A 25,794-nucleotide genomic window follows, 5' to 3' on the forward strand; every position below is an offset into this window, starting at 1 on the left:
AGGTCGAACGAGTGCAGTGTAAGCTGACTCTTTAGTGGACTTCTTGCATCTTCTAATTGTTCTGCCAGTGAAACGCAGCCTTTGGCTCGCCTTCCCCACAATATTATCTATGTGGTCTTTCCAACTGAGGTTGTTCGTAATTTTAACACCCAGGTACTTAGTTGAATTGACAGCCTCGAGAATTGTACTATTTATCGAGTAATCGAATTCCAACGGATTTCTTTTCGAACTCATCTGGATCACCTCACACTTTTCGTTATTTAGCGTCAACTGCCACCTGCCACACCATACAGCAATCTTTTCTAAATCGCTTTGCAACTGATACTGGTCTTCGGATGACCTTACTAGACGGTAAATTACAGCATCTTCTGCGAACAACCTAAGAGAACTGCTCAGATTGTCGCCCAGGTCATTTATGTAGATCAGAAACAGCAGAGGTCACAGGACGCTTCCATGGGGAACACCTGATATCACTTCAGTTTTACTCGATGATTTGCCGTCTATTACTACGAACTGTGACCTTTCTCACAGGAAATCAGGAATCCAGTCGCAAAACTGAGACGATTCCCCATAGGTCCGCAGCTTGATTAGAAGTCGCTTGTGAGTAACGGTGTCAAAAGCTTTCTGGATATCTAGAAATACGGAATCAACCTGAGATACCCTGTCGATAGCGGCCATTACTTCGTGCGAGTAAAGAGCTAGCTGCGTTGCACAAGAACGATATTTTCTGAAACCATGCTGATTACGTATCAATAGATCGTTCCTTTCGAGGTGATTCATAATGTTTGAATACAGTATATGCTCCAAAACCCTACTGCAAACCGACGTCAATGATATAGGTCTGTAGTTAGATGGATTACTCCTAGTACCCTTCTTAAGTACTGGTGCGACCTGCGCAATTTTCCAATCTGTAGGTGCAGATCTATCGGTGAGCGAGCGGTTGTATATGAGTGCTAAGTAGGTAGCTATTTTATCACCGTAATCTAAAAGGGACCTAATCGGTATACAATCTGGACCTGAAGACTTGCCCGTATCAAGTGATTTGAGTTGCTTCGCAACCCCTAAGGTATTTACTTCTAAGAAACTCATGCTAGCAGCTGTTCATATTTCAAATTCTGGAATATTCCATTCATCTTCCGTGGTGAAGGAATTTCGGAAAACTGCGTTCAATAACTCCGCTTTAGCGGCACAGTCTTCGGTAACAGTACCATCGGCACTGCGCAGCGAAGGTATTGACTGCGTCTTGCCGCTTGTGTTTTACATACGACCAGAATTTCTTCGGATTTTCTACCAAATTTTGAGACAATGTTTCGTTGTGGAGCCTATTAAAGGCATCTCGCATTGAAGTCCGAGCCAAATTTCGCGCGTCTGTAAATTTTAGACAGTCTTCGGGATTTCGCGTTCTACTGAACTTCACATGCTTTTTCCGTTACCTCTGCAACAGAGTTCGGACCTGTTTTGTGTACCATCTCTTACCAATGTATGAGGTATGAATCTGTCAATTGCTGTTGCTAATATATCTTTGAATTTGAGCCACATCTCGTCTACATTTGCATAGTCAGTTCGGAAGGAATGGAGATTGTCTCTTAGGAAGGCTTCTAGAGACTCTTTATCCGCTTTTTTAAATAAAATTATTTTGCGTTTGTTTCTGGTGGATTTGGAAGAAACGGTATTGAGCCTAGCTACAATGACCTTGTGGTTATTAATCCCTGTATCAGTCATGATGCTCTCTAATAGCTCTGGATTGTTTGTGGTTAAGAGGTCAAGTGTGTTTTCGCAACCATTTACAATTCGCGTGGATTCGTGGACTAACTGCTCGAAATAATTTTCGGAGAAAGCATTTAGGAAAATCTCGGAAGATGTTTTCTGCCTACCACCGATTTTGAACAAGTATTTTTGCCAACATATCGAGGGAAGGTTGAAGTCCCCACCAACTATAACCGTATGAGTGGGGTATTTATTTGTTACGAGACTCAAATTTTCTCTGAACTGTTCCGCAACTATATCATCGGAATCTGGGGGTTGGTAGAAGGAGCCAATTATTATCTTAGTTCGGCTGTTAAGTATACCCTCCACCCATACCAATTCGCACGGAGTATCTACTTCGACTTCACAACAAGATAATCCACTACTGACAGACACAAACACTCCACCACCAACTCTGCCTAATCTATCTTTCCTGGACAACGTCTGAGACTTCGTAAAAATTTCTGCAGAACTTATTACAGGCTTTAGCCAGCTTTCTGTACCTGTAACTATTTCAGCTTCTGTGCTTTCTATTAGCACTTGAAGCTCAGGGACTTTCCCAGCACAACTACAACAATTTACAACTACAATTCCGACTGTTCCTTGATCCAAGCACGTCCTGTATTTGCCATGCACCCTTTGAGATTGCAGCCCACCCCGTACTTTCCCGAGGCCTTCTAACCTAAAAAAACTCCCAGTCCACGCCACACAGCCTCCGCTTCCCGTGTAGCCGCCAGCTGAGTGTAGTGAACTCCTGACCTATTCAGCTGTACCAGAAACCCCACCACCATATGGAGCAAGTCAAGGAATCTGCAGCCAACACGGTCGCAAAACCGTCTGAGCCTCTGATTCAGACCCTCCACCCTGCTCTGCACCAAAGGTCCGCAGTCGGTTCTGTCATCGATGCTGCAGATGGTGAGCTCTGCCTTCATCTCGTAAGCAAGACCGACAGCCTTCACCAAATCAGATAGCTGCTGGAATCCAGAGAGAATTTCCTCAGATCCAAAGCGACACACGTCATTAGTGCCGACATGTGCCACCACCTGCAGCTGACTGCAAGCTGTGCCCTTCATGGCATCCGGAAGGACCCTTTCCACATCAGGAATGACTCCACCCGGAATGCACACGGAGTGCACACTGGATTTCTTCCGCTCCTTAGCCGCCATATCCCTAAGGGGCCCCATTACGCGCCTAACATTGGAGCTCCGAACTACCAATAAGCCCACCCTCTGTGATTGCCCGGACCTTGAAGACTGAGAATCATCCTCTGAAACAGGGCAGGCAGCTGCATCTGGCTCAGCCAGAGACAGTGCCTGAAACCTGTTTGTCAGACGCACCGGAGAGGCTTTCTGATTAGCCTCCGGGGACGTCTTTCGCTGCCTGCCACGCCTTGGAACGACCTCCCAATCAACCACAGGCGAGGGCTGAGACCCACTGCGGGCAGCAACCGGGGCAACCACAGCGGCAGACCGATCTGGGGACAGACGGGACGAGGTTGACATCCCCGCCTCCCCACAGTGGTGCCCATTGGCAACAGCCTCAAGCTGCATGACCGAAGTCAGCGCCGCTTGCAGCTGTGAGCGAAGGGATGCCAACTCAGCCCTCATCCGAACACAAAAATCACAGTCCCTGTCCATTCTAATCTATGTTTAACAACAGTTATTGAAACACGAGTCAGATAACGCAAGGGAAACAAGCAAAGAATGTATTAACTAACCTGTACAAATGCCTAACGACTGGGCTACAATCTGTCTGAATTTACGATTACAGTAACTAAAACTCGAAATTACACCTCCTATACGAAACTCACACTCAATTTAAGTAAGAATCTACGAAGTAAACACTAAAGTGCGATGCTACAATTCTCAAATACTATAATACGCCCGAAATTTATGAATTAAACAATGCAAGTACCCAAAAACACGTAAAGAAATTAAGAATTAAACTATGTAACAAGTAAGTAAGCTAGGGGTAAAGCTAGGGGTATACTACTTGCTGCTGCAGCTGCGTATCCAACGGCGGCAGGGAGCACACTGGCTGTGACCAACCGACACTGACCGTTCAAAACATAAACAGAAGACAGACGACTACGCGAATTTACACTATTCAGATACTAAAGCGCGATGCTATAACTCTCAAATACTATAATACGCCCGAAATATATGAATTAAACAATCCAAGTACCCAAAAACACGCAAAGAAATTAAGAATTAAACTATGTAACAAATAAGTAAGCTAGGGTTATACGACTAGCTGCTGCAGCTGCTTATCCAACGGCGGAAGGGAGCACAACGCTCGGTGTATTATTGGTAAAAAAAAAACCATTTCAGACGCACCAAAAGGCCTCAGGGGGTGCTATAAAGAGCGCCAATGAACTCCCCCATTTGCTTGGGACGTTGACTCCCACATATTTCGCGGTCGCAAACGACAGTTATCAGTGCGATGAGCAACAGGAAGTGTTCTTGACAATCTTTGACACTGCTGACAACTCTTGGGCGGATTTACCCTTCTTGATGGATATCACAAGGCTGTAACCAGACTGAATGTGATCTCGGCCATTTGGAGTGCAGTGCTACCGCTTTTTTTGCTCTTCTGTACAGGGTGAAAACACTAGGGACCGTTCAAACTCATTCAAAAAATCTGAACGTGAGCCGGAGCAGCAAAGGTGCTTAGACTTTTTCAGGGCTCCCGTTTCATGCGCTGTTCTGACGTGACCTCATATGGCTGTAACATTGACCTATGTGTGGATCAAACTGCAAAGGGACACTCTAAGGCCCCCCAGCTCAGCAATACCCTCGGTGCTGTCTGCCCAAATTTATTGAAAATTGTAGAAATGTGCTTTTAAAAAGAAAACCTGCGAAGTACGCTATTGGCCATTAAAACTGTTTCACCAAGAAGAAATGCAGATGATAAACGGGTATTCATTGGACAAATATATTATACTAGAACTGACATGTGATCACATTTTCATGCAATTTGCGTGCATAGATCCTGAGAAATAAGTACCCAGAACAACCACCTCTGGCCGTAATAACGGCCTTGATATGCCTGGGCATTGAGTCAAACAGAGCTTGGGCGGCGTGAACAGGTACAGCTTCCCATGCAGCTTCAACACGATACCACAGTTCATCAAGAATAGTGACTGGCGTATTGTGACGAGCCAGCTGCTCGGCCACCATTGCACAAACGTTTTCAATTGGTGAGAGATATGGAGACTGTGCTGATCAGGGCAGCAGTCGAACATTTTCTGTATCCAAAAGGCCCGTACACGACCTGCAACATGCGGCCGTGAATTATCCTGCTGAAATGTAGGGTTCCGCAGGGGTCGAATGAAGGGCAAAGCCAGAGGTCGTAAGACATCTGAAACTTAACGTTCACTGTTCAAAGTGCCGTCAATGCGACCAAGAGGTGACCGAGACGCGTAACCAATGGCACCCCATACCATCACGCCGGGTAATACGCCAGTATGGCGATGACGAATACACGCTTCCAATGTGCGTTCGCCGCGATGTCGCCAAACACGGATGCGACCATCATGATGCTGTAAACAGAACCTGGATTCATCCGAAAAAAAGACGTTTTGCCCCTCATGCACCCAGGTTCGTTGTTGAGTACACCATCGCAGGCGTTCCTGTCTGTGATGCAGCGACAAGGGTAATAGCAGCCATGGTCTCCGAGCTGATAGTCCATGCTGCTGCAAACGTCGTCGAACTGTTCGTACAGATGGTTGTTGTCTTGCAAACGTCCCCATCTGTTGACTCAGGGATCGAGACGTTTCTGCGCGATCCGTTACAGCCATGTGGATAAGATGCCTGTCATCTCGACTGCTAGTGATACGAGACCGTAAGGATCCAGCACGGCGTTCCATATTACCCTCCTGAACCCACCGATTCCATATTCTGCTAACAGTCATTGGATCTCGACCAACGCATGCAGCAACGTCGCGATACGATAAACCGCAATCGCGATAGGCTACAATCCGACCTTTATCAAAGTCGGCAACGTGATGCTACGCATTTCTCGAAGGTGTCGCCACCGGCGCCAACCTTTTGTGAATGCTCTGAAAAGCTAATCATTTGCATACAGCATCTTCTTCCTGTCGGTTAAATTTCGCGATTGTAGCACGTCACCTTTTTGGTGTAGCAATTTTAATGGCCAGTAGTGTAGTATTAGGCACCTGCAGGGAAACAACTGGTATCGGAGGTGCACCGTGGTTGCCTACGTGTGTGGAAATCAACGTCTCAAGGAAAAGGGTGGTTTCATGGACGCTTTTAATGTCATCCCGTGAGGTATTTTCGTGTCAGTTCTTAGGGACGTTGTGTCTGAAATGTTTGCCTCGACAACTCATATGAAAACCACGAGAAAGCCGTTTTTAAGAAGGGGTGAAATGTTGGTAAGAAGGGCTGTAACGACCTTCACCTTATCTAGTACGTCCACGGTGGCGCTGGGCAGAATTGTTGTGAAATTAGATGCCAATGTGACATCATTAACCCACTTTACACGTCACATGTACTTCAGAGCTCTGGCCTCTCTCGCATATGTCGACATCTTGATGTCAGAAGCGTTGTCGAGCCCGATGGCGATGTCGCAGTCTGCCTAGCTTTGTCAGCACTACAGAGCAACGTTGTAGACACAAAAGAGATAAATTTCAAACGTATGCTTCGCAATGGGAAAAAATTAAGGGGTTTCGAAGAAGTGATCCTTAAATTCTGTTGTGGAGTGTATTTCATGCGCCTTAAGGCAGGCAGCCCAAATTGCATCATCTGATCGCAGATGATGAAACCTGAGTTGCCTGTCTTATGGTGCATGCCGATTTTCCGTTGCGGTTTCGTTTTGCCCACCCTATATGCAGAATATTTCACAATTCTTGTTACAGATTTCTGATGGTTGTAGAGGGGGATTAGTAGAAAAAGTTCCCTTAAGGAAGCAATGTCCACAAATGTATTGTATGGACGAAGTTTGAAGACTGGATCACTATCAAATCAGTCATTTCACAATCTGCAAATAGTAGAGACAATGAGCTCTGACCTGTGTGCTCTACAGGAGGTGGTCCACATGGCGACCCAGCTGGTCGTGGCTCAAGGTGTATTTGCGATGCATGCTTTTGTACACAGTGTCGACATACCCTGGTGCCCGTCTACGGAATACCGCAGTCAACCAACCTGGCTGAAAACGTACCAGTTTCTCGCAGCCATTGTTGTACTCGGACGAAAATGGTATGTGATAGATTGAGGCGGTCGACAAAATGTTCTCCATACTTGCGTTGTGCACCTCAGCCATTATGTATCGTGAGATTTATAAGTAATCAAATCCTGAAACTTATTTTATATCCAAACTCAAGACGGTACATCTCTGTCCATGATTTATTACCAAAGCTTTATCTCTTAAGTTCCTTCTACAACACCTAGAAGCCTGTAATAGTAATTGTGAAACATCCTATAATTACCGCCGAGCTGCACATGGTTAGTAGTAACTATCTATGGCCAGAGGGCTTGTTTGTGATATGCAATGATATACACAAACCTTCTTTGTGAATCACTCATCTGCAATTGCAGTCGAATGAAAAACCCTTAGTAGTTCCTGAGATTGGCCAGCGTTAATAAGCAGACAGAAAGACGCGGTGATGCACTGAAGTTTATAATATGTATATAGAGTGCCCCAAGAGGAATGATCAATATTCAGGGATATGATAGGTACTACCATTCTAAGCAAACATGTCAAACATGGGCTCTAAAATGCATACCTTAAGAGCTATGGGCACTTGTTCAGCACAGGAAACGTGTTTCACAGTAACGAAGTTGAAGTGTTCAAAAGTCTTAATTTATGCATTTTAAATTCCATGTTTACCAGACTTTTCTGGTTCAAATGTCGTATTCCTCATGTTGACCACTACTCCTCAAACACCCTGTATAATGATCGCAGTTCGTGCGTGCGTGCGTGTGCGTGTGTGTGTGTGTGTGTGTGTGTGTGTGTGTGTGTGTGTGTGTGTGTGTTTCCGTGCTTGAGTGGAAGTTCTGAAGTGAGTTTTGTGGTAATCGGTTTGTTTTATATCTTGAAGTATGCTGATCGCACATCTTCAATGAATGCCCAGACGCAAAGAAACAGAGTTATGAAAGATGTTTTATTTACTTATTTGCTTATAGGCTTATTTAGTCTAAACGTATTATGAGCTTAAGGCCCTTTCTTAAATCTAACCAGGACCAACACACGCCAAATATATTATAAAACATTTATAATAATAATAATAATAATAATAATAATAATAATATTTTTTTTATTTATGAATTTGGTCAGCTATGGACCGCATACAGCTTAAGACTTATGGTGTTTCTTTTTCTTCCGTTCTTCCCTCTTCATTTTCTCGCCAACTGCTCGTCTCTGCTCGTCTGTCCATACTCTCTTGGGTAGGGGTTTTGGCTCATCTTCTTCACAGCTTGCGTTTTCTATTAGTAGCCTGAAGTGATTCTTGTCATGTATTATTTCTTCTGTAACACCTATTTTGTTGGCGTCTTTCTTTACTGCTTCCATCCATCCTACAGTGTTTTTCAGCGTACTAACGTAATTAAAAATTTTCTTTATATTTCGTGTTTCTTCCATTCTTTTTAAATGTCCATAAATTTTTAGCCGTCTCTTCCTCATTGTATCTGTGATCTTTTCTGTATTTTGTATAAGTCTTCATTTCTCCTTTTAACCCACCTATTTTTTTTTCTCAGGACCTAAAGTTTTTCTTAGTATTTTCGCTTTATTTTTTCTCGTTCTCTTAATTCGCCATTTTTAATTCTACGTTAGCCACTCTGATCCATACGTTGCTTGTGTCCTAATAGAAAAGTGTATGAAAACAAAGTATGGAAAAAATAAAAGAGTTGATAGATTCAAATACCTGGGGGAGTGGATCCAAGCCAATGGACTGGATAACACAACAAAAAAAGAAAGAATAAAAAAGTTAGAATTTGCTTATAAATGAACACAAATCTACTACAATAAGAAATCAACAATAATAATAATAATAACAAAGGGCATTAAGAATGGTACAGATTAGTTTAGCACATTTGAAGCCAAATTTAGTGTTGTCGTAAGCGAAGAGGAGAAGATTGAAATGACAGTGACAATGGCTGCTAGGGTGTTAGGAAAGAACAGAATTTAAACAGAGAACTCTGTAGCTAGTGGGAAGGGAAATATTGTGAGAAAAGGTAGGGAGGGGGGGGGGGGGCGCAGGTTGATGAGCGTGATCTGCAGAAAAGTATAAGGAAGAGAGAGCTTTTGTGATAGAAGGTGGACTATTAGTTGTCTTTTGAATTATGAAGGGAATTTAATTTCTCTCATATTTTGCGGAAGATTATTCCAGAGTCAGGTTTCTGATACAGAAAATAATTTAGAGAACGTGGCAGTATTACGTAATGGTACGGAGAGGGTTTTACTTTGTTGAGAACTAATACCAGAATCCCTGGGGGGAGAACGGTGCTCTATTAGCGAGTAATTATTGATGAAATTCGGAGAACTGGCATTAAAGGCCGACTGTAGATCGATCCTGCTGCCGCCAACGTACATTTAACGTAAGTACCACAAAGATAAGATGAGGGAAATAAGGGCTCGTACAGAGGCTTATAGACAGCCGCTTCTCCATCCCTCTGTTAGCGAGTGGAAAAGGAAAGGAAACGACTCCTCCATTAAATTAGGTGGGTGAATTTAGATTATTAAATAGAGTTATATTTTAGTCTTCTTTCACATTTTTGGCTCTAATTTTTTATCCTTTTATACCTACCGTCCGCCATGGATCGTACGGTGTCTAGATGTAGATATAGTGTACGTGTCAAACGTATGGGCAATTCTAGCAGGTGCGAGCTCCCATACGGAAGTCCTTGAAAAATACGATCACTATCAAGAGTATTAGTAACTCTACAAGTTTTTTTTCATCTCGAAATGGAATACTTTTTTATACTAAAATGTAGACTTTCACGGCCGGAAATGTCATGTCCATTATAATTATCCGGGCTGTTACGCCGTGGTCGGTTGATGAATTCTGTGTCAATTCCCAACGTTTCGTCCCCGTCCGCGGAGGATATCTTTAAGGGGGTCTGTAGCTCGATGGAAGGTCCAACACACCCACTGGCTCGTTACTGACTGCCGCTAAATTCCGTGTCCGCGCGCTCCCGTGCCGAGGCGTGACGTCACGTGTTTTGAAAACGTCAGTACAATTGGCCGCTGTCCGTCGCCGTCGATCGCCGTTGCCATCACCCAGTAGTGTACGGGTGGTACACATCTTCTTCAACACCGGCATCCATATACCATTTAATTTTACGCCCTCCCCCTTTCGATTGAAATCATTAGGGTGTTTGGCGATTTCGATTGCCTCCCTGTAGAGCCTTTCGTAATACCCGCTTGTGGCCGCTAGTACGTGCGTCTCCTCGAAACGAATATGGTGGTTACCTGGCTGGAAAGCATGCTCCGCAACAGCTGATCGTTCCGTTTCTCCTCTTCTACAATTGCCCTTGTGCTCTTCCAAACATTTGAAACAGTTCTTTTAGTAGTACCCAAATAAACATCTCCACAGCTGCATCGGATCCTATACACTCCAGCTTTTTCCAATGGTTTGAGAGTGTCCTTGGCAGGCTTAAGGTATTCCTCTATCTTCCTGGTGGGCTTGTAAATTACGCCAATATTCCGCTTCGTCAAGATCCTCCCTATTTTTTCCGTTACATTTTTAACAAACGTCAGGAAAACCTTAGATTTTGCGGTAGCCTGTACGTCACTATGATTTCTGCGTGGCTGTCTCAACGCACGCTTTATTTCGGCGGATGAATATCCGCTCTTCATTAGTGGATTGTGGATATGTTCCATCTCAGCGTCGAGCAACTCAGGTTCACAAATACTTCTATCTCTGTCCGCTAACGTCTTGATAACACCCCCCTTCTGTTATGGGTGGTAGTTCGAATCCCAGTGCAAATAACGGTCCGTGTGCGTGGGTTTGCGGTATACTGAGTGGACCAAACTACCATTTTCGTTTCTAAAAACAAGCACATCGAGGAAATATAATTTTTCGTCTACCTCCTCCTCCATTGTAAACTGAATTATCGAGTTTATACTGTTCAGATATTCGTGGAACCGGCTTAGTTCCTCCTTGCCATGTCTCCACAGCACAAACGTGTCATCCACGTATCGGAACCACACATTTGGTTTTCTGCTGGCAGTACCTAAGGCCTGTTCTTCGAATTTGCCCGCATCTCGTGGTCGTGCGGTAGCGTTCCCGCTTCCCACGCTCGGGTTCCCGGGTTCGATTCCCGGCGGTGTCAGGGATTTTCTCTGACTCGTGATGGCTGGGTGTTGTGTGTTGTCCTTAGGTTAGTTAGGTTTAAGTAGTTCTACGTTATAGGGGACTGATGACCATAGATGTTAAGTCCCATAGCACTCAGAGCCATTTGAACCATTTGAACTTCGAATTTCTCCATAAAGAAGTTTGCAGGTTGTAATGGTACTTGAATTACGTAACCACTACGGCAGCTCACCTGAACCTCTCGATACCAGTAATATTCTACTGTTTTTCTGTAAAGTAGTTAACATATTTATGAGACAAAATTCAGATTTGATTTCATTTTCGATACATCGATATGTTTATATTGCAATGATATTATTCTTATGTGTATTCTTTCTTTTGTCACTATGATCTTTGACGTACTTGTAACTCTGATTTTTGGGCGTGTAAGCGATAGTTAGTTGGTTGTTAACTTGTTAGAGAGTCGGACCTTGAGAAGGTCAAGTTTTGGATGTCATGTTGGAAAGATGCGTATTGTAGTCCGCTTATAAAATGTGAACTTTAACAGTGACTGTGAGAAAGATGTTTTCAAGTATGTTTTGTATTGTGAAGTGATGTTTTGTGTTTACGTGATATTGCAATTAAAAGGAAGTGTAACTTAAATTCGGAGTACTGATTGCTTTTTTTTACATCACCATTGTCCTGCAAAAGTGTAATCTTCAAGAATGGTTTGTGAAGCGCATGTACAGAACTTTTGAATATAGCAGGATAAAACCTAGGCCTCTTTGCATCCGAGCTTGGAATCATAACCACCTAGATTTTCAACGATTGAGCCATGATTTTACGACGAGACCAGCGTGGGAAACACAAAAAGATGAGTGCCTAGTTTTTTGATTATTACATGAAATGACTATTAACTGTGCTCTAATGACACCAGCCACATAATATGACTGTTGTTGCCCGAAAATGCAGTATTTAGCAGTGTGAGCAACACCACAATCGTTATTAAAGTTCGACCTTTGTTATGGTAGGGTTGTTACAAGTTACAGAACTTGATTATGGGACTTGATTATGGGAATTGACACAGAATTCATCAACCGACCACGGCATAACAGCTCGGATCATTAGAATGGACATACCTTTTTATAGTTCTGTAGTGAATGAAGTTGTTTGTTTAGTATAGTGTAATGATGGTCCAGAATTAGCCCCAAGTTCTTAGCAAAAGAAAAGTGCCCTGAACTGAGGGACAGTACTAAGTCTTTTGTGAGAGGCTACATTAATTGCGCTGTAGATGGATCAGGTAAACAGTTGAGCATACAAACGTGGATGTGTGCATGCACATGCCACGACAACCTCTAATCGACAACAGAACGTGCCTCTCCTTGATGTGCAATGTGGCTTCCGTTCAGAGTGCTCCTAAAACGCTCACGCCTTTCAACCAGTGAATGATTTCAGGCTCTGTCCTGCGCCGCTTGCACGACTTACTGTGAATTTTAATGGGATGTGTATTGCTGTTACAGGGAGAGGTTGCGACGTAGTACCGGACCCGACGAGTGGATCGTGGCAGCTGAGCATGGGTGGCGCAGTCGCGACGCTGGTGTGTGACCCTGGCTACACGCTCAGCTCCAGCGCCTCGTCACAGATCTACTGCAACGGGCGCGTCTGGAGGCCTCGCACGCTAAGTCCCACTTGCAGAGGTTCTTTTGCTAACTTATCTCGTTATACTAATCCTTTCATATTTATTTTGTCTTCCAAGAACTTGCTAGCTGCGTTACACAATGATTCGCATGTTATTGTACTGTTACATAATTAACAGTGCAATCTGCATTAGTCAGAGTTGAAGGTTTCAAATTATTTTTCGTTTACAGAGTTTTCTCACATATGTAGGTAATGCAGTGGATTCCATAACTTTCAGAGGTTTTCCTCAATCCAGGCTAAGCAACTACACTACTGGCCATTAAAATTGCTACACCAAGAAGAAATACAGATGATAAACGGGTATTAATTGGACAAATATATTATACTAGAACTGACATTACATTTTCACGCAATTTGGGTGTATAGATCCTGAGAAATCAGTACCCAGAACAACCACCTCTGGCCGTAATAACGGCCTTGGTACGCCTGGGCATTCAGTCAAACAGAGCTTGGATGGTGTGTACAGGGACAGCTGCCCATGCAGATTCAACACGATACCACAATCCATCAAGAGTAGTGACTGGCGTATTGTGACGAGCCAGTTGCTCGACCACCGTTGACCAGACGTTTCAATTGGTGAGAGATCTGGAGAATGTGCTGGCCAGGGCAGCAATCGAACATTTTCTGTATCCAGGAAGGCCCTTACAGGACCTGCAAGATGCGGCCTTGCATTATCCTGCTGAAATGTAGTGTTTCGTAGCGATCGCGGTCGTGCGGTAGCGTTCTCGCTTCCCACGCCCGGATTCCCGGGTTCGATTTCCGGGGGGTCAGGGACTTTCTCTGCCTCGTGATGACTGGGTGTTGTGTGATGTCCTTAGGTTAGTTAGGTTTAAGTAGTTCTAAGTTCTAGGGGACTGATGACCATAGATGTTAAGTCCCATAGTGCTCAGAGCCATTTGACCCATTTGAACTATGTATGGTAGAGCCACGGTGCGTAACTCATCTGAAATGTAACCTGAACTGTTCAAAGTGCCGTCAGTGTGAGAAAGAGGTGACCGAGACGTGTCACCAATGGCACCCCATGCCATCACGGCGGGTAATAGGCCAGTATCGCGATGACAAATACACGCTTCCAATGTGCGTTCGCCACGATGTCGCCAAACACGGATGCGAACATCATGATGCTGTAAACAGAACCTGGAATCGTCCGAAAAAATGACGTTTTGACATTCGTGCACCCAGGTTCGTCGTTGAGTACACCATCGCAGGCGCTCCTGTCTGTGATGCAGCGTTAAGGGTAACCACAGCTATGGTCTCCGAGCTGCTAACGTCGTCGAACTGTTTGTGCAGATGGTTGTTGCCTTGCAAACGGCCCCATCTGTTCACTCAGGGATCGAGACGTGGCTGCACGATCCGTTACAGCCATGCGGATAAGATACCTGTCATCTCGACTGCTAGTGATACGAGATCGTTGGGATCCAGCACGGCGTTCCGTATTACCCTCCTGAACCCACCGATTCCATATTCTGCTAACGGTCGTAGGATCTCGACAAACGCGAGCAGCAATGTCGCGATACGATAAACCGCAATCGCGATAGGCTACAATCCGACTTTTATCAAAGTCGGAAACGTGATGGTACGCATTTCTCCTCCTTGCACAAGGCATCACAACAACGTTTCACCAGGCAACGCCGGTCAACTCCCGTTTGTGTATGAGATATCGATTGGAAATTTTCCTCTTGTCAGCATGTTGTAGGGGTCGCCAACTTCGAATGAATGCTCTGTAAGGCTAATCATTTGCTTATAACAGCATCTTCTTCCTGTCGGTTAAATTTCGCGTCTGTAGCACGTCATCTTCATGGTGTAGCAATTTTAATGGCCAGTAGTATACATTTTTCACTTTGAAAGATTCAAGAAAAGTGGGAATGCCGGGAAAGCAATGCTTATGTAATCAAGAAATACTGCTACAACTTGTAACCTATTTATGTATTGATAGAGCAAGCTCCCGATTATCCGGATACGAATCATAAAGCTTGAGGATTATCCATGTACAGTTTAATAACCTTCGAAAAAAACCAACTAAAAACAAGCTGGAAGTATTATGTTATAATTAGAATGAATACTGTTATTTATAATGAAGATTTCCTTTTGTGAAGACGTATATGATGAAAATATCCACAAGTAGTTAAATGACGATGCGTATGTACCGGTATTTGAGCAGCTAAATGAGGTGGATGCAGTGAACAAAATGACCGGTAGAGGAACTGGTTCTTGCGCACGTCGGAGCACTGGCATTTGTTGATTTGTTGTCAGAAAATGCAGAACGAAGTCGTTTGACAAATACGATGTTCTGACTCACCGGTAAATGGTGACCATAATCGGGAAAAAAGTGAATGAGGAACAAAAACAGACAAAATTGGACGATTATTTCACGATAGTAAACTGAAAGCTGCTGATACGAACTATAGTATGTTTTAAGTGCCATTTTGTAAACATGTTCTCAGTTTTCGGTGAGTAACGTCTAAGTAATGCACAGGGTTTATTAAATACATAAAATAGCAGTTTACAGAAAACACGTGTGAATTTTGAATTATCTCTGTTTTTCGGTGTTTTTCGCAGTGTTTGGACGACATTAACTAGGACAATCGGCGGCTTGCTGCATTTCGAACATGTTATTGAAGCTTCCATATCTTATCGAAAATTGACTGGTCAGTATCCGTTCAAAATTCAAAAGAAATGAGGACTCTGTAAACAATCGATTATTCGCTATATACGAACTAGGAAGTTTGTAACAAAAGACACGTATCTGTTATGCGTGTGAAATTTGCTTATGTAACTGGAAGTCAAGTAGTCTCATTTATCGAGGTCAGGACCTCAGAATCGTCAAAATCGTATCACTTACAGAGAGTTTTGGGTGAAATATAACAGGATATGAGGATTGGGCTCATTTATAGAGTTTTCTCACTCATCCACGTTCGACTGTATACCCTGCACTATTGACATTCGACTCTCTAGAAAGCTCATAAACAGCCAGCTGTGGGGTTTCGATTTTTATGCCGAATCGTCTACTTTGATTCGTGTAATTTATACCTGTGTGTCCGACTCATAAATTATATTGATAAATTCCAGATATTAGCTCACGATTGTCCATATTTATCGGGAAAAAGTACTTTTTATATTAACAGATGACTTTTTTTCTCGGGAATCTGCCTAGCAAATTATATTGTGTTTAAATTTGTTACAGTGGTGCTAATAATCTGTTCACAAGGAAGTATCATAGCTTTCTCCGCAATTCGACCAGTTAGAAATAATGATGAAACCTTTTTAAAAGTTGTCTTGAACTTTTTTACTAAATGTCAGGAGCTACCAAATGATATATTTCAAGCCTTAGTATCATGTAGGAAGTGTTGACTGAAAGTAAAACACAAGCCGAATTGGTAAAAGACCTTTTCCCCACAGCCAATTGGTTATGACATTTGCACTTTTTCATTGAAATTAGAGATAATAACGTAACAAGTACTTATTACTAATATTAGTAATATCTGTATCAGCACGTTGACGCCTGAGAATAGATTGGATGTATGAGAACCATTTTAGTTACGATTGATTCTCGCAGCCCAGAAATCTTACAGCAGTTACTGAGATTGATATATATACACTCATCTTTAGACCCGTGGTAGTTTTAGTTACAACGTAAACCGTTAAAGCCCAAGTATCTTAGAAAAATGCATCTTTAGTGTAACATTTTTTACATCTACAAAGTAGATTACAGATATATTTAACGAATGTTATGTTACTGTCGTCAAGTAGAAAAAAAAATCTTTTGCAGTTAGGAAAAATGCAGTCACAATAAAAAAAATCTAATAATTGACGCCTAATTATAAATATCTACTGAAGTGTTGCCAAGGAAACACCTATGGTAACATGATTATCACATGTCACTGTCACTGTAAATTACTCTGTGAAAGTAGAAGAAATATTACAATGCAGTGTTTGAGAGGTAAATCACTATGTTTCATGTGTATTCACAACACAATTTAAGATTAAAAAATTTTATGTGGACTTGTTTTGCAGCACAACTTTTACGCTACACAGCGTCAAACACACAGTATTTTATTACGTTTCAACAATCTTTTATGATACAGATTTACATGTTTCTCTTAGACTTAAATCTCTGTAATAACAATTTTGATGAGTGTATTGTTTATACAAATGTTACCATTGTTTGTTCCATGCTAAGCCCTGATTCATTCGCCGAAATCCTCCTGCGATTTTGAAAGTGAAGACATCTGCGGCTGGTCACAGGATTCGGTTACCGATTTTCTTTGGATAAGAAATAACTACTCTACACCTTCTGGGCATCTTAACACTGGTCCGTCTTTTGACCACACTTATGGATCTGGATTTGGAGGTAAATATAAAGTAGCATTAAACTATATGTATGGTGGAAGCGAACTCCATTGACAACATTTCATATGTCATTCGAAACTTTGGAGTACATGTTTCGCCACAAGAAATCATAGTCTCCAATGATTCATTAATGAGTATTTTGAGAACATCTGTTTTTTAAGTAAATTAAGAGGCAATTACTTTTTGTTAGGTGATAACTTAATCTCACGGTTTTTAGGGCAACGAATCCGTATCTAACTTCTATTCTTTTCTATAAAACATATTTTGTGAGAAGTTTATTTCAAAAAGAAAATTAGCAAACCACAGTAATTGTAATAAAAGTTTAATTAATTTTTCATTGTGAATAAAAGCGTAATTGAAGTATAAATACGGTATCACCTGTTTATTGCATAGTAATTACGTGTGTACTGGGTTATATATCTTTCTCTTTTCCCCTTAATCCATCTAATAAAACTCTCTCTACAGTGAATTGCCTGTTCTATGTGACCATCAGTGGTCTGCCATCATATCGGTATTTCAGCAGCTTGGATGTCTTGATGAATACAACCTCATGAAACAGCCAACCTTCTTGAACTTTTCCAGCCTATTTGCTACAACAGAAATGTAACATAAGTCCTTTTCTATTTGCCCAGAATTTTGTACCAGCCTCCTCGAATGGTATCTAAGCCTCCCTATCTAAAACACTAAAGTTTCGTTCGATGTTGGACTGGAACATCATTTTTCGAATATTAGATCCAACAAACTCCTATTTCACCTTTGATACATGATAACACTTCTCGCAGAGATACTTGAACCATTTTTTCATCTTTGGACTAGTCTTTAGTATGCTATTTCATTGTCGTCCACTTACCATCTAGACATGGTTACACAATTTTCTTCCACGGAACTCTTGCGCAAAAAAGGAAGAACCAAAGAGCTTGACATAGAAGTTACGATATAGACTAACCAAGCAACCACTACCATTGATGTTTCAACTTTATTTATTGACATCAAAGACCACGTTAAATAACACTTACACATTACTAAAATCGTTATATGCATTCCTTCCGTTAGCCTAACTTCTTTCCTTTGTTTATCACTCACCTATATTCAGTGTAAAACTGTTTAAAGCTGCCGCTGACTTACACACATGATGGCCAGCCTAAGATGAATCGCCGATTAAACCCAGCCCGTTCAAGATCCTTTCTCATCTCTCTCTACAGTTCGTTCGTAAATTTCAGTCAACGATTAAGTATCTTAAAAAACTGTTTTCTCAGCCTGTTCCCTTCCATTCTAGACATATGTCAGTAAAATTTTGTTCATTAACTATTTTTAAATTTACTGAAACTGGTAAGATTAGAGCTATCAAGACCCCTCTTACCAGGTATTCTACATACTTTATATTGCATATATTACGGTAAGCATGTTATAAGTAACATAATATACAGGGTGATTCAGCAAGAAAGACTAGATTTCAGTTGTTCGCTACAGATACACTATGAACGAAAGAAACACATTGTGGCTGTCACTGGGTAGAAAGAGATTCACAGTTTTATGTTCGCTCAGATACTATACCATATACTCAACGTGAACGACATGCGTTGCTCGAGAAACATTGGAACAGTGGTCCATTTCATTCCACACAAGAATCAACAGGTCCCTGTTTATGGAATAGACAGCTGCCATAGTAGCTCCACAGAAAAAAATCAGTCGCAGGGTCGGAGGTCTGCTGCCGTGGGAGGCCAAAGACAATGAACAAGATCCTATTGTACACCTCTTCCATTCCAACGTTGAAGGATTCTGTTGTTAAGATGACGGTGCATCTCAAGGTGGAAGAGAGAGAGGCACCGTCATACAAAAAAATGAAAATATTGGAATCTTCGTGAGGTTGAGGAAACAACAAATGTTGTAGAAAGTCCATCTGTTACTGTCACACTTTCCTCCACAAGAAAGTCCATAAACTTTGTGAACGGAAACGGAACAAAACACATTCAATCTCTGTGAGTCTCTTTCATGTTCGGTGACGACGCCAGGGTTTTGTTCAAATGGTTCAAATGGCTCTGAGCAATATGGGACTTAACATCTAAGGTCATCAGTCCCCTCGACTTAGAACTACTTAAACCTATCTAACCTAAGGAAATCACACACATTCCATGCCCGAGGCAGGATTCGAACCTGCGACCGTAGTAGCAGCGCGTTCCGGACTAAAGCGCCTAGAACGGCTCGGCCACAGCGGCCGGCAGGATTTTGTGACCCCAAAATTCTTACATTATGGTGGTTTACTTTACCCGATAGATGCATCGTCGATTCGTCCGAACAGATGAATCGTTCGGAAGAAGTGTTCTCTGCCATATTCTGGAGAACTGAAATGCGAAATTCGTACCTTCTCTTATGGTCGCCGGGACTCGATTGCTGCAGAAACTGCAATTTTTAATGTTTCATAGGCAGGCGTCGTTTCAGAACACGCTACAGCGTTGTTTGAAGAAGCTGAAGTTCCTAACCTGTCTTTCTTGTTGATATTCAAGGACTGATCCCAAGAATTTTGTATGCCAGTTATACATCTGCTTGTGCAGATGCGGCTTTTTGCTGAATCGACGGTAAAATGCACGTTACTTGAAAAATGTATTGACTTCGCGCAAATTCCAACACAAAACATGATTTTTACGGGATACTGCGAGTATGAAGCACCATCAGCTTTATACTGGAATGACGACCATGAAAATTTGTGCCAGACCGAAACTTGCTTTAAGCGAGCGGTCACTTTAACAGCTTTCGCTATCCGTGCACGAATCACGGTCAGACCAAAATTTCCATATGTCGTCGTCCATATGTACTCACACGATACGTACATTCCTGTCCAGAAAGGACATATTTATTGACAGTCGAGGGCCTGGTGCTGGCGAATAAACACGAAATAACAGTGTCTGTGTTATTAAGAAGTACGATGCAATGTTCCTTCGAACATGCGTGCATAATAACACAGCCACTGCTATTTCGTACTAATTCACCATTACCATGCTCTTGACCCCAAAAAATATTTACTTTCTGGGAGGGAATATGCCTATACGAGTACAGGACGACGACATTTGAAAGTTTGCGTCTGGCCGTGATTCGCGCACTGATAGCCGAAGCGGTTAAGGTGATCGCTCGTGTAAGTCGGGATATCCGGATTCGAGACCCGGTCCAGTACAAATTCCAGTATACAGCTAATGATGGTTTATACTAGCAATTGCGAATACGTTTCCTGTATCTCTTGACGGCTGTAGTGGCTGCAGTGATCATTCCTCCATTTATTGGAAACATGCGGTGACGTTACAGTAAACAACTCCAGTAGTGACTAAGTATAAAGTCACGCACTAAGAATATATTCTGGACGGGTGTGGTTATACAATCAAATGTTTGTGTGTGTCCTCGTGAAATATCCAGTAAAATCTCAAAATAAGCAGACCGAAGCTCCCTATCTCTCAGGTACGGTAATGTTGTGGTCACTAATAAAATGATTTCCCTTGTGGTGTAGTTTCCATGTTGCTATAAACAAAGAACAGTGGAGATGTGTCATAACTTTGAACCGTCCCTTACCCATTAATACGCGCAATACGTTTCGATCTTTCATAGTTTGTCCGTAATAAACAAAAAGTAGTTCAAATGGATCTGAGCACTATGGGACTTAACATCTGAGGTCATCAGTCCCATAGAACTTAGAACTACTTGAACCTAAATAACTTAAGAACATCACACATCCATGCCCAAGGCAGGATACGAACCTGTGACCGTAGCGATCGCGTGGTTCCAGACTGAAGCGTCTAGAACCTCTCGGCCACAACGTCCGGCCGTAATAAACAATTTAAATTTGTTATTTCTTTTGAATCACCCGGTATATCATACCAAATATAGAAATTATAATAGCGCAGATAAAATGCACTGTTTACGTTCTTTCGTGATAATTATGCGCTGCGAACTGATGACGTGTTCTGATATTGGTTGCTTCGAATGACACACGAGCGCTATAACTGCACTCAGTCAAAACGTAACACGGTTCCTGAACTGTAGTTGGTACACGTGCAGCAGATAGAGCAAACATACATTCTGCTAACACATTCTTGTACAGAAAAATAATCGATATGAATAAAATGAAAATCAAACATTTGTTTTAATGTCGAATACTGCAGATGTGCGTGCAGGAGACAACGGTACCAAGAGACAACGGTACCTTAGCTTTTAATATAGTCGTCTACAGGAAAGCGTAGTAAATGAAAATAAAATAGAAATTTTGTTGTAAGACCTAGTAACTAGGAGAACAAACTAGGAGAACAAACATATATCTCCAAATGCAATTAAAATATAATTTTACAGGCACGTGTGCTAAAAGTTTACAATCAATCCGTAGAGCGTTAGGGGTGAGATAATGCATAATAAGCGTACACAGTACCCGTAATCCATATGTAAGAGGTAGACACCTAGCTCTTCTGCACACAATTCTGCCTCTCAACCGGAAATATTTTCCCTAATTTTACATTTTTTAAAAGGAAACCAGATTTCCTTGACAATTTTCCAGGAAGTGATTCGTTTCCCTGTGAAATTAATGTTTGTATAATCCTTCACCCAACTGTAAGGCTTTTGCAGGGTGGTTATTTCTCTTTTAACGTCGTAATTTTCTAAGAACTTTCTCTTCACGAAACACTTATCGTAGTCGTCGACACATTTATTTCTAAGTCGCTTCTTGGTTGGTGTCACAGTTTTCTGACCACTTCGTCTGACTTTCTCAACATCGTTCACAATGATACACACTGTCCGTACACTCCTTCCTGCTGCTGCTGCTGCTGCTACTCTCTCCGTAGCGCTCTCTAACTATATTAGCAAACTTTCCCGTTTTTCTTCTCGACAGAACTGAACTAAATTATTTACCCACATTTTTCCATCTGAACGTACTCTTCGAGAACGTATATTTTCGCAACGACTATCCATTTCAGCAGACGCTAAAAATACAGAGCAGTAGCAATGCACTACGAGTACACTGAGATGCCAAAGGTCATTGGATAGGGATGTGCACATGTACAGATGGCGGTAGTATCGGGTACACAAGCTATAAAAGGACAATGCGTTGGCGGAACTGTCATTTCTACTTAGGTGACTCATGCGAAAAGGTGTTCGACATGATTATGGCCGCACGACCTGAAATAACAGACTCTGTATGCGGGTTCACAGGTAGATGCCGTGTTTCTTGACTTCCGCAAGGCGTTTGACACAGTTCCCCACAGTCGTTTAATGAACAAAGTAAGAGCATACGGACTATCAGATCAATTGTGTGATTGGATTGAGGAGTTCCTAGATAACAGAACGCAGCACGTCATTCTCAATGGAGAGAAGTCTTCCGAAGTAAGAGTGATTTCAGGTGTGCCGCAGGGGAGTGTCATAGGACCGTTGCTATTCACAATATACATAAATGACCTGGTGGATGACATCGGAAGTTCACTGAGGCTTTTTGCAGATGATGCTGTGGTGTATCGAGAGGTTGCAACAATGGAAAATTGTACTGAAATGCAGGAGGATCTGCAGCGAATTGACGCATGGTGCACGGAATGGCAATTGAATCTCAATGTAGCGAAGTGTAATGTGATGCGAATACATAGAAAGATAGGTCCCTTATCATTTAGCTACAAAATAGCAGGTCAGCAACTGGAAGCAGTTAATTCCATAAATTATCTGGGAGTACGCATTAGGAGTGATTTAAAATGGAATTATCATATAAAGTTGATCGTCGGTAAAGCAGATGCCAGACTGAGATTCATTGGAAGAATTCTAAGGAAATGCAATCCGACATCAAAGGAAGTAGGTTACAGTACGCTTGTTCGCCCAATGCTTGAATACTGCTCAGCAGTGTGGGATCCGCACCAGGTAGGGTTGATAGAAGAGATAGAGAAGATCCAACGGAGAGCAGCGCGCTTCGTTACAGGATCATTTAGTAATTGCGAAAGCGTTACGGAGATGATAGATAAAATCCAGTGGAAGACTCTGCAGGAGAGACGCTCAGTAGCTCGGTACGGGCTTTTGTTAAAGTTTCGAGAACATACCTTCACCGAAGAGTCAAGCAGTATATTGCTCCCTCCTACGTATATCTCGCGAAGAGACCATGAGGATAAAATCAGACAGATTAGAGCCCACACAGAAGCATACCGACAATCCTTCTTTCCACGTACAATACGAGACTGGAATAGAAGGAAGAACCGATAGAGGTACTCAGGGTACCCTCCGCCACACACCGTCAGGTGGCTTGCGGAGTACGGATGTAGATGTAGATGTAGATGTAGATGAATGGTATTTGGAGCTAGACGCATGAGACATTCAATTTCGGAAATCGTTAGGGAATTCAATATTCCGAGACCCACAGTGTGAAGAATGTGCCGAGAATAGCTAATTTCTGGCATTACCTCTCACCATGTACAACTAGGTGGTCGTCGGCCTTCAGTTAACGACGGAGAGCAGCGGCGTCTGCGTCAAGTTGTCAAGGCTAACAGACAAGCAACACTGCGCGATAAAGAAGCAGAAATCAAAGTGTAACTTAGGACGAACGCATCCGTTACTATAGTGCTGCAAAATTTATCCTTCATAGGATATGGAAGCAGACGAGTGTCTTTGCTAATAGCACAACATCGCCTGTATTGCCTCTCTTGGGCTCGTGACTATATCGGTTGGCCCATAGCAACTGATGGAATACGGTAAATGGAAATACCGTGTTGCTAGGGCCTCCTGTCGGGTAGACCGTTCGCCTGGTGCAAGTCTTTTGAGTTGACGCCACTTCGGCGATTTGGGTGTCGATGGGGTTGCAATGATGATGATAAGAACGGCACAACACTCAGTCCCTGAGCGGAGAAAATGTCCGACCCAGCTGCGAATCGAACCCGGTCCGTTAGGTACGACATTCCGTCGCGCTGACCACTCAGCTACCAGGGGCGGACACTGGAATACGGTGATCTCGTAAGACGAGTCCCGATTTCAGTTGGTAAGTCCTGATGGTAGGGTTCCAGTGTGGCGCAGATCTCGCGAAGTTATGGATCCAGGTTGTCTTCAAGGAACTGTACAAGCTGGTGGTGGCTCCATAATGTTATGGGCTGCATTTAAATAGAATGGTCTGGGTCGTCTGGGCCAATTGAACCGATCATTGACTGGAAATAGTTATGTTTGGCTACCTGGAGACCATTTGCTACCAGTTATGGATTTCATGTTCCCAAACATGTCACCGGGCCACAATCGTTTGCAATTGGTTTGAAGAATGTTCTGGTCAATTCGAGCGAATGATTTGGCCACCAGATCGCCTGACATCAGTCCCATTGAACATTGATGGGAGATAATCGAGAGGTCAGTTCGTGCATCGTGCACGGGCAACACTATCGCAATTATGACCAGCAGAATGGTTGAATATTTATGCAGGAAACTTCCAACGACCCGTTGACTCCGTGCCGCTTCGAGTTGTTGCTCTAAGCCGAGAGAAACGAGGTCAGACAGGATGGTAGGAGGTACCCAAAGACTTTTGTCACCTCTTGTATAACGTGACTGCACACTACAGAGCCAAGTGCGTTAGTCGGGTTTTGTCGACTATTATCGGATGCCTAGGGTACCGTTTGTACGTAAACAAATTTTTGATCCGCGTTCTATCCTCGAAAATTTTTAAATGATGAGGTTATACGATAGTAAATACAAATTATGGGAAGGTAGGTTTAAGCTGTGAGTACTCGCAGCAATGGACACGAGAGAAATGCTAGGAAGAGTTAGAGGGAAAGAGGGACGTAATAATACAAAATTAATGAAAATAAGCGCAAAGAAACTGGCGTGACCGTTAGAGAAAAGGAGAGACAGAGAAGCGTATCTGGGTGAAAATAGGAGCATTGGCTTTACTGTCTGGCAGAAAAAGATATGTCCAAATACGTTAATTTCTGGGGAAACGTTATGAGGGTGACACAAGGAAGCGCCTCAGAGTTTTCTTAAAACAGCAGCGCAATGTGCTCAGAGTGCAGAATAGCTTGCTCCAAATGCTGACTGCACCAACAGACGGGTTTGTAAGTGCAGCTGTTTTACGGGTAGGCACCGCTAGGATACTAGGTAAGTAAGACTTTGTGTTTCGATTATGATGAGATGACAGATATTTAATCTCTCACGTGAAGTACTGGTGTACTTGAGCACTGAGGAGCTGATGAAGTAGACAGGGTGTATGGAAGTGAAGTAGATTGTCTGGCCACAACCAAGCCACTGGGTGTATGAACCACTGGCATGGTCACGTAATTAATACCGCGCCAGCAGAGGAAATCAATCGTGGTTACAGCTCATGAGGTCAGAGCACCACCAGAGGCGCGTAACGTCAGTCGCGTGGGCTGCGCTGCTGACAGGAAAGGCCTAGCAAGCAGCTGCAAATCAGAATGAAATTTTCACTTCGCCGCAGAATCTGCGCCGTCATGAAACTTCCGTACAGATTTAAACTGTGTCTCGGACCGAGTCTCGAACTCGGTACCTGTGCTTTTTACGGGTAAATGCTCCACGGACTTAAAACGTAAAACATATACAAGTATATATTCTCAACATCCTTCCTGTTTTTTGTAAACGTAAATAAGTATACCGTCTCAAAATCAGCAGCAACCAACCTATTTTTTGTTTTGTTTTATGGGGGAGCAAATGAGATAGAAAGCAAATAGACTGCAGATACAGAGCTATGCGTGAATAGGATAAACATGTGTCAGCAAAAAATCAGAAGATAAAGAGAAAAGAGAAGTGAAATAAAT

General features: G+C 42.6%; 1 protein-coding gene across 2 annotated transcripts in view; it reads left to right on the forward strand.

Moving 5' to 3' along the window:
• The window catches only part of LOC126298405 (MAM domain-containing glycosylphosphatidylinositol anchor protein 1-like), a 1,040,893-nt gene that overhangs the window by 600,044 nt on the left and 415,055 nt on the right, over nt 1-25,794 (forward strand). For both annotated transcript variants that reach the window (XM_049989722.1, XM_049989721.1), the window contains exons 3-4: nt 12,517-12,693; nt 16,875-17,045. In XM_049989722.1, coding sequence (XP_049845679.1) covers nt 12,517-12,693; nt 16,875-17,045 — 348 coding nt within the window. The remainder of the gene's footprint in view (nt 1-12,516; nt 12,694-16,874; nt 17,046-25,794) is intronic.

The sequence above is a fragment of the Schistocerca gregaria genome, chromosome X, assembly GCF_023897955.1.
Source record: "Schistocerca gregaria isolate iqSchGreg1 chromosome X, iqSchGreg1.2, whole genome shotgun sequence".
In the NCBI taxonomy this organism is placed as follows: domain Eukaryota; kingdom Metazoa; phylum Arthropoda; class Insecta; order Orthoptera; family Acrididae; genus Schistocerca; species Schistocerca gregaria.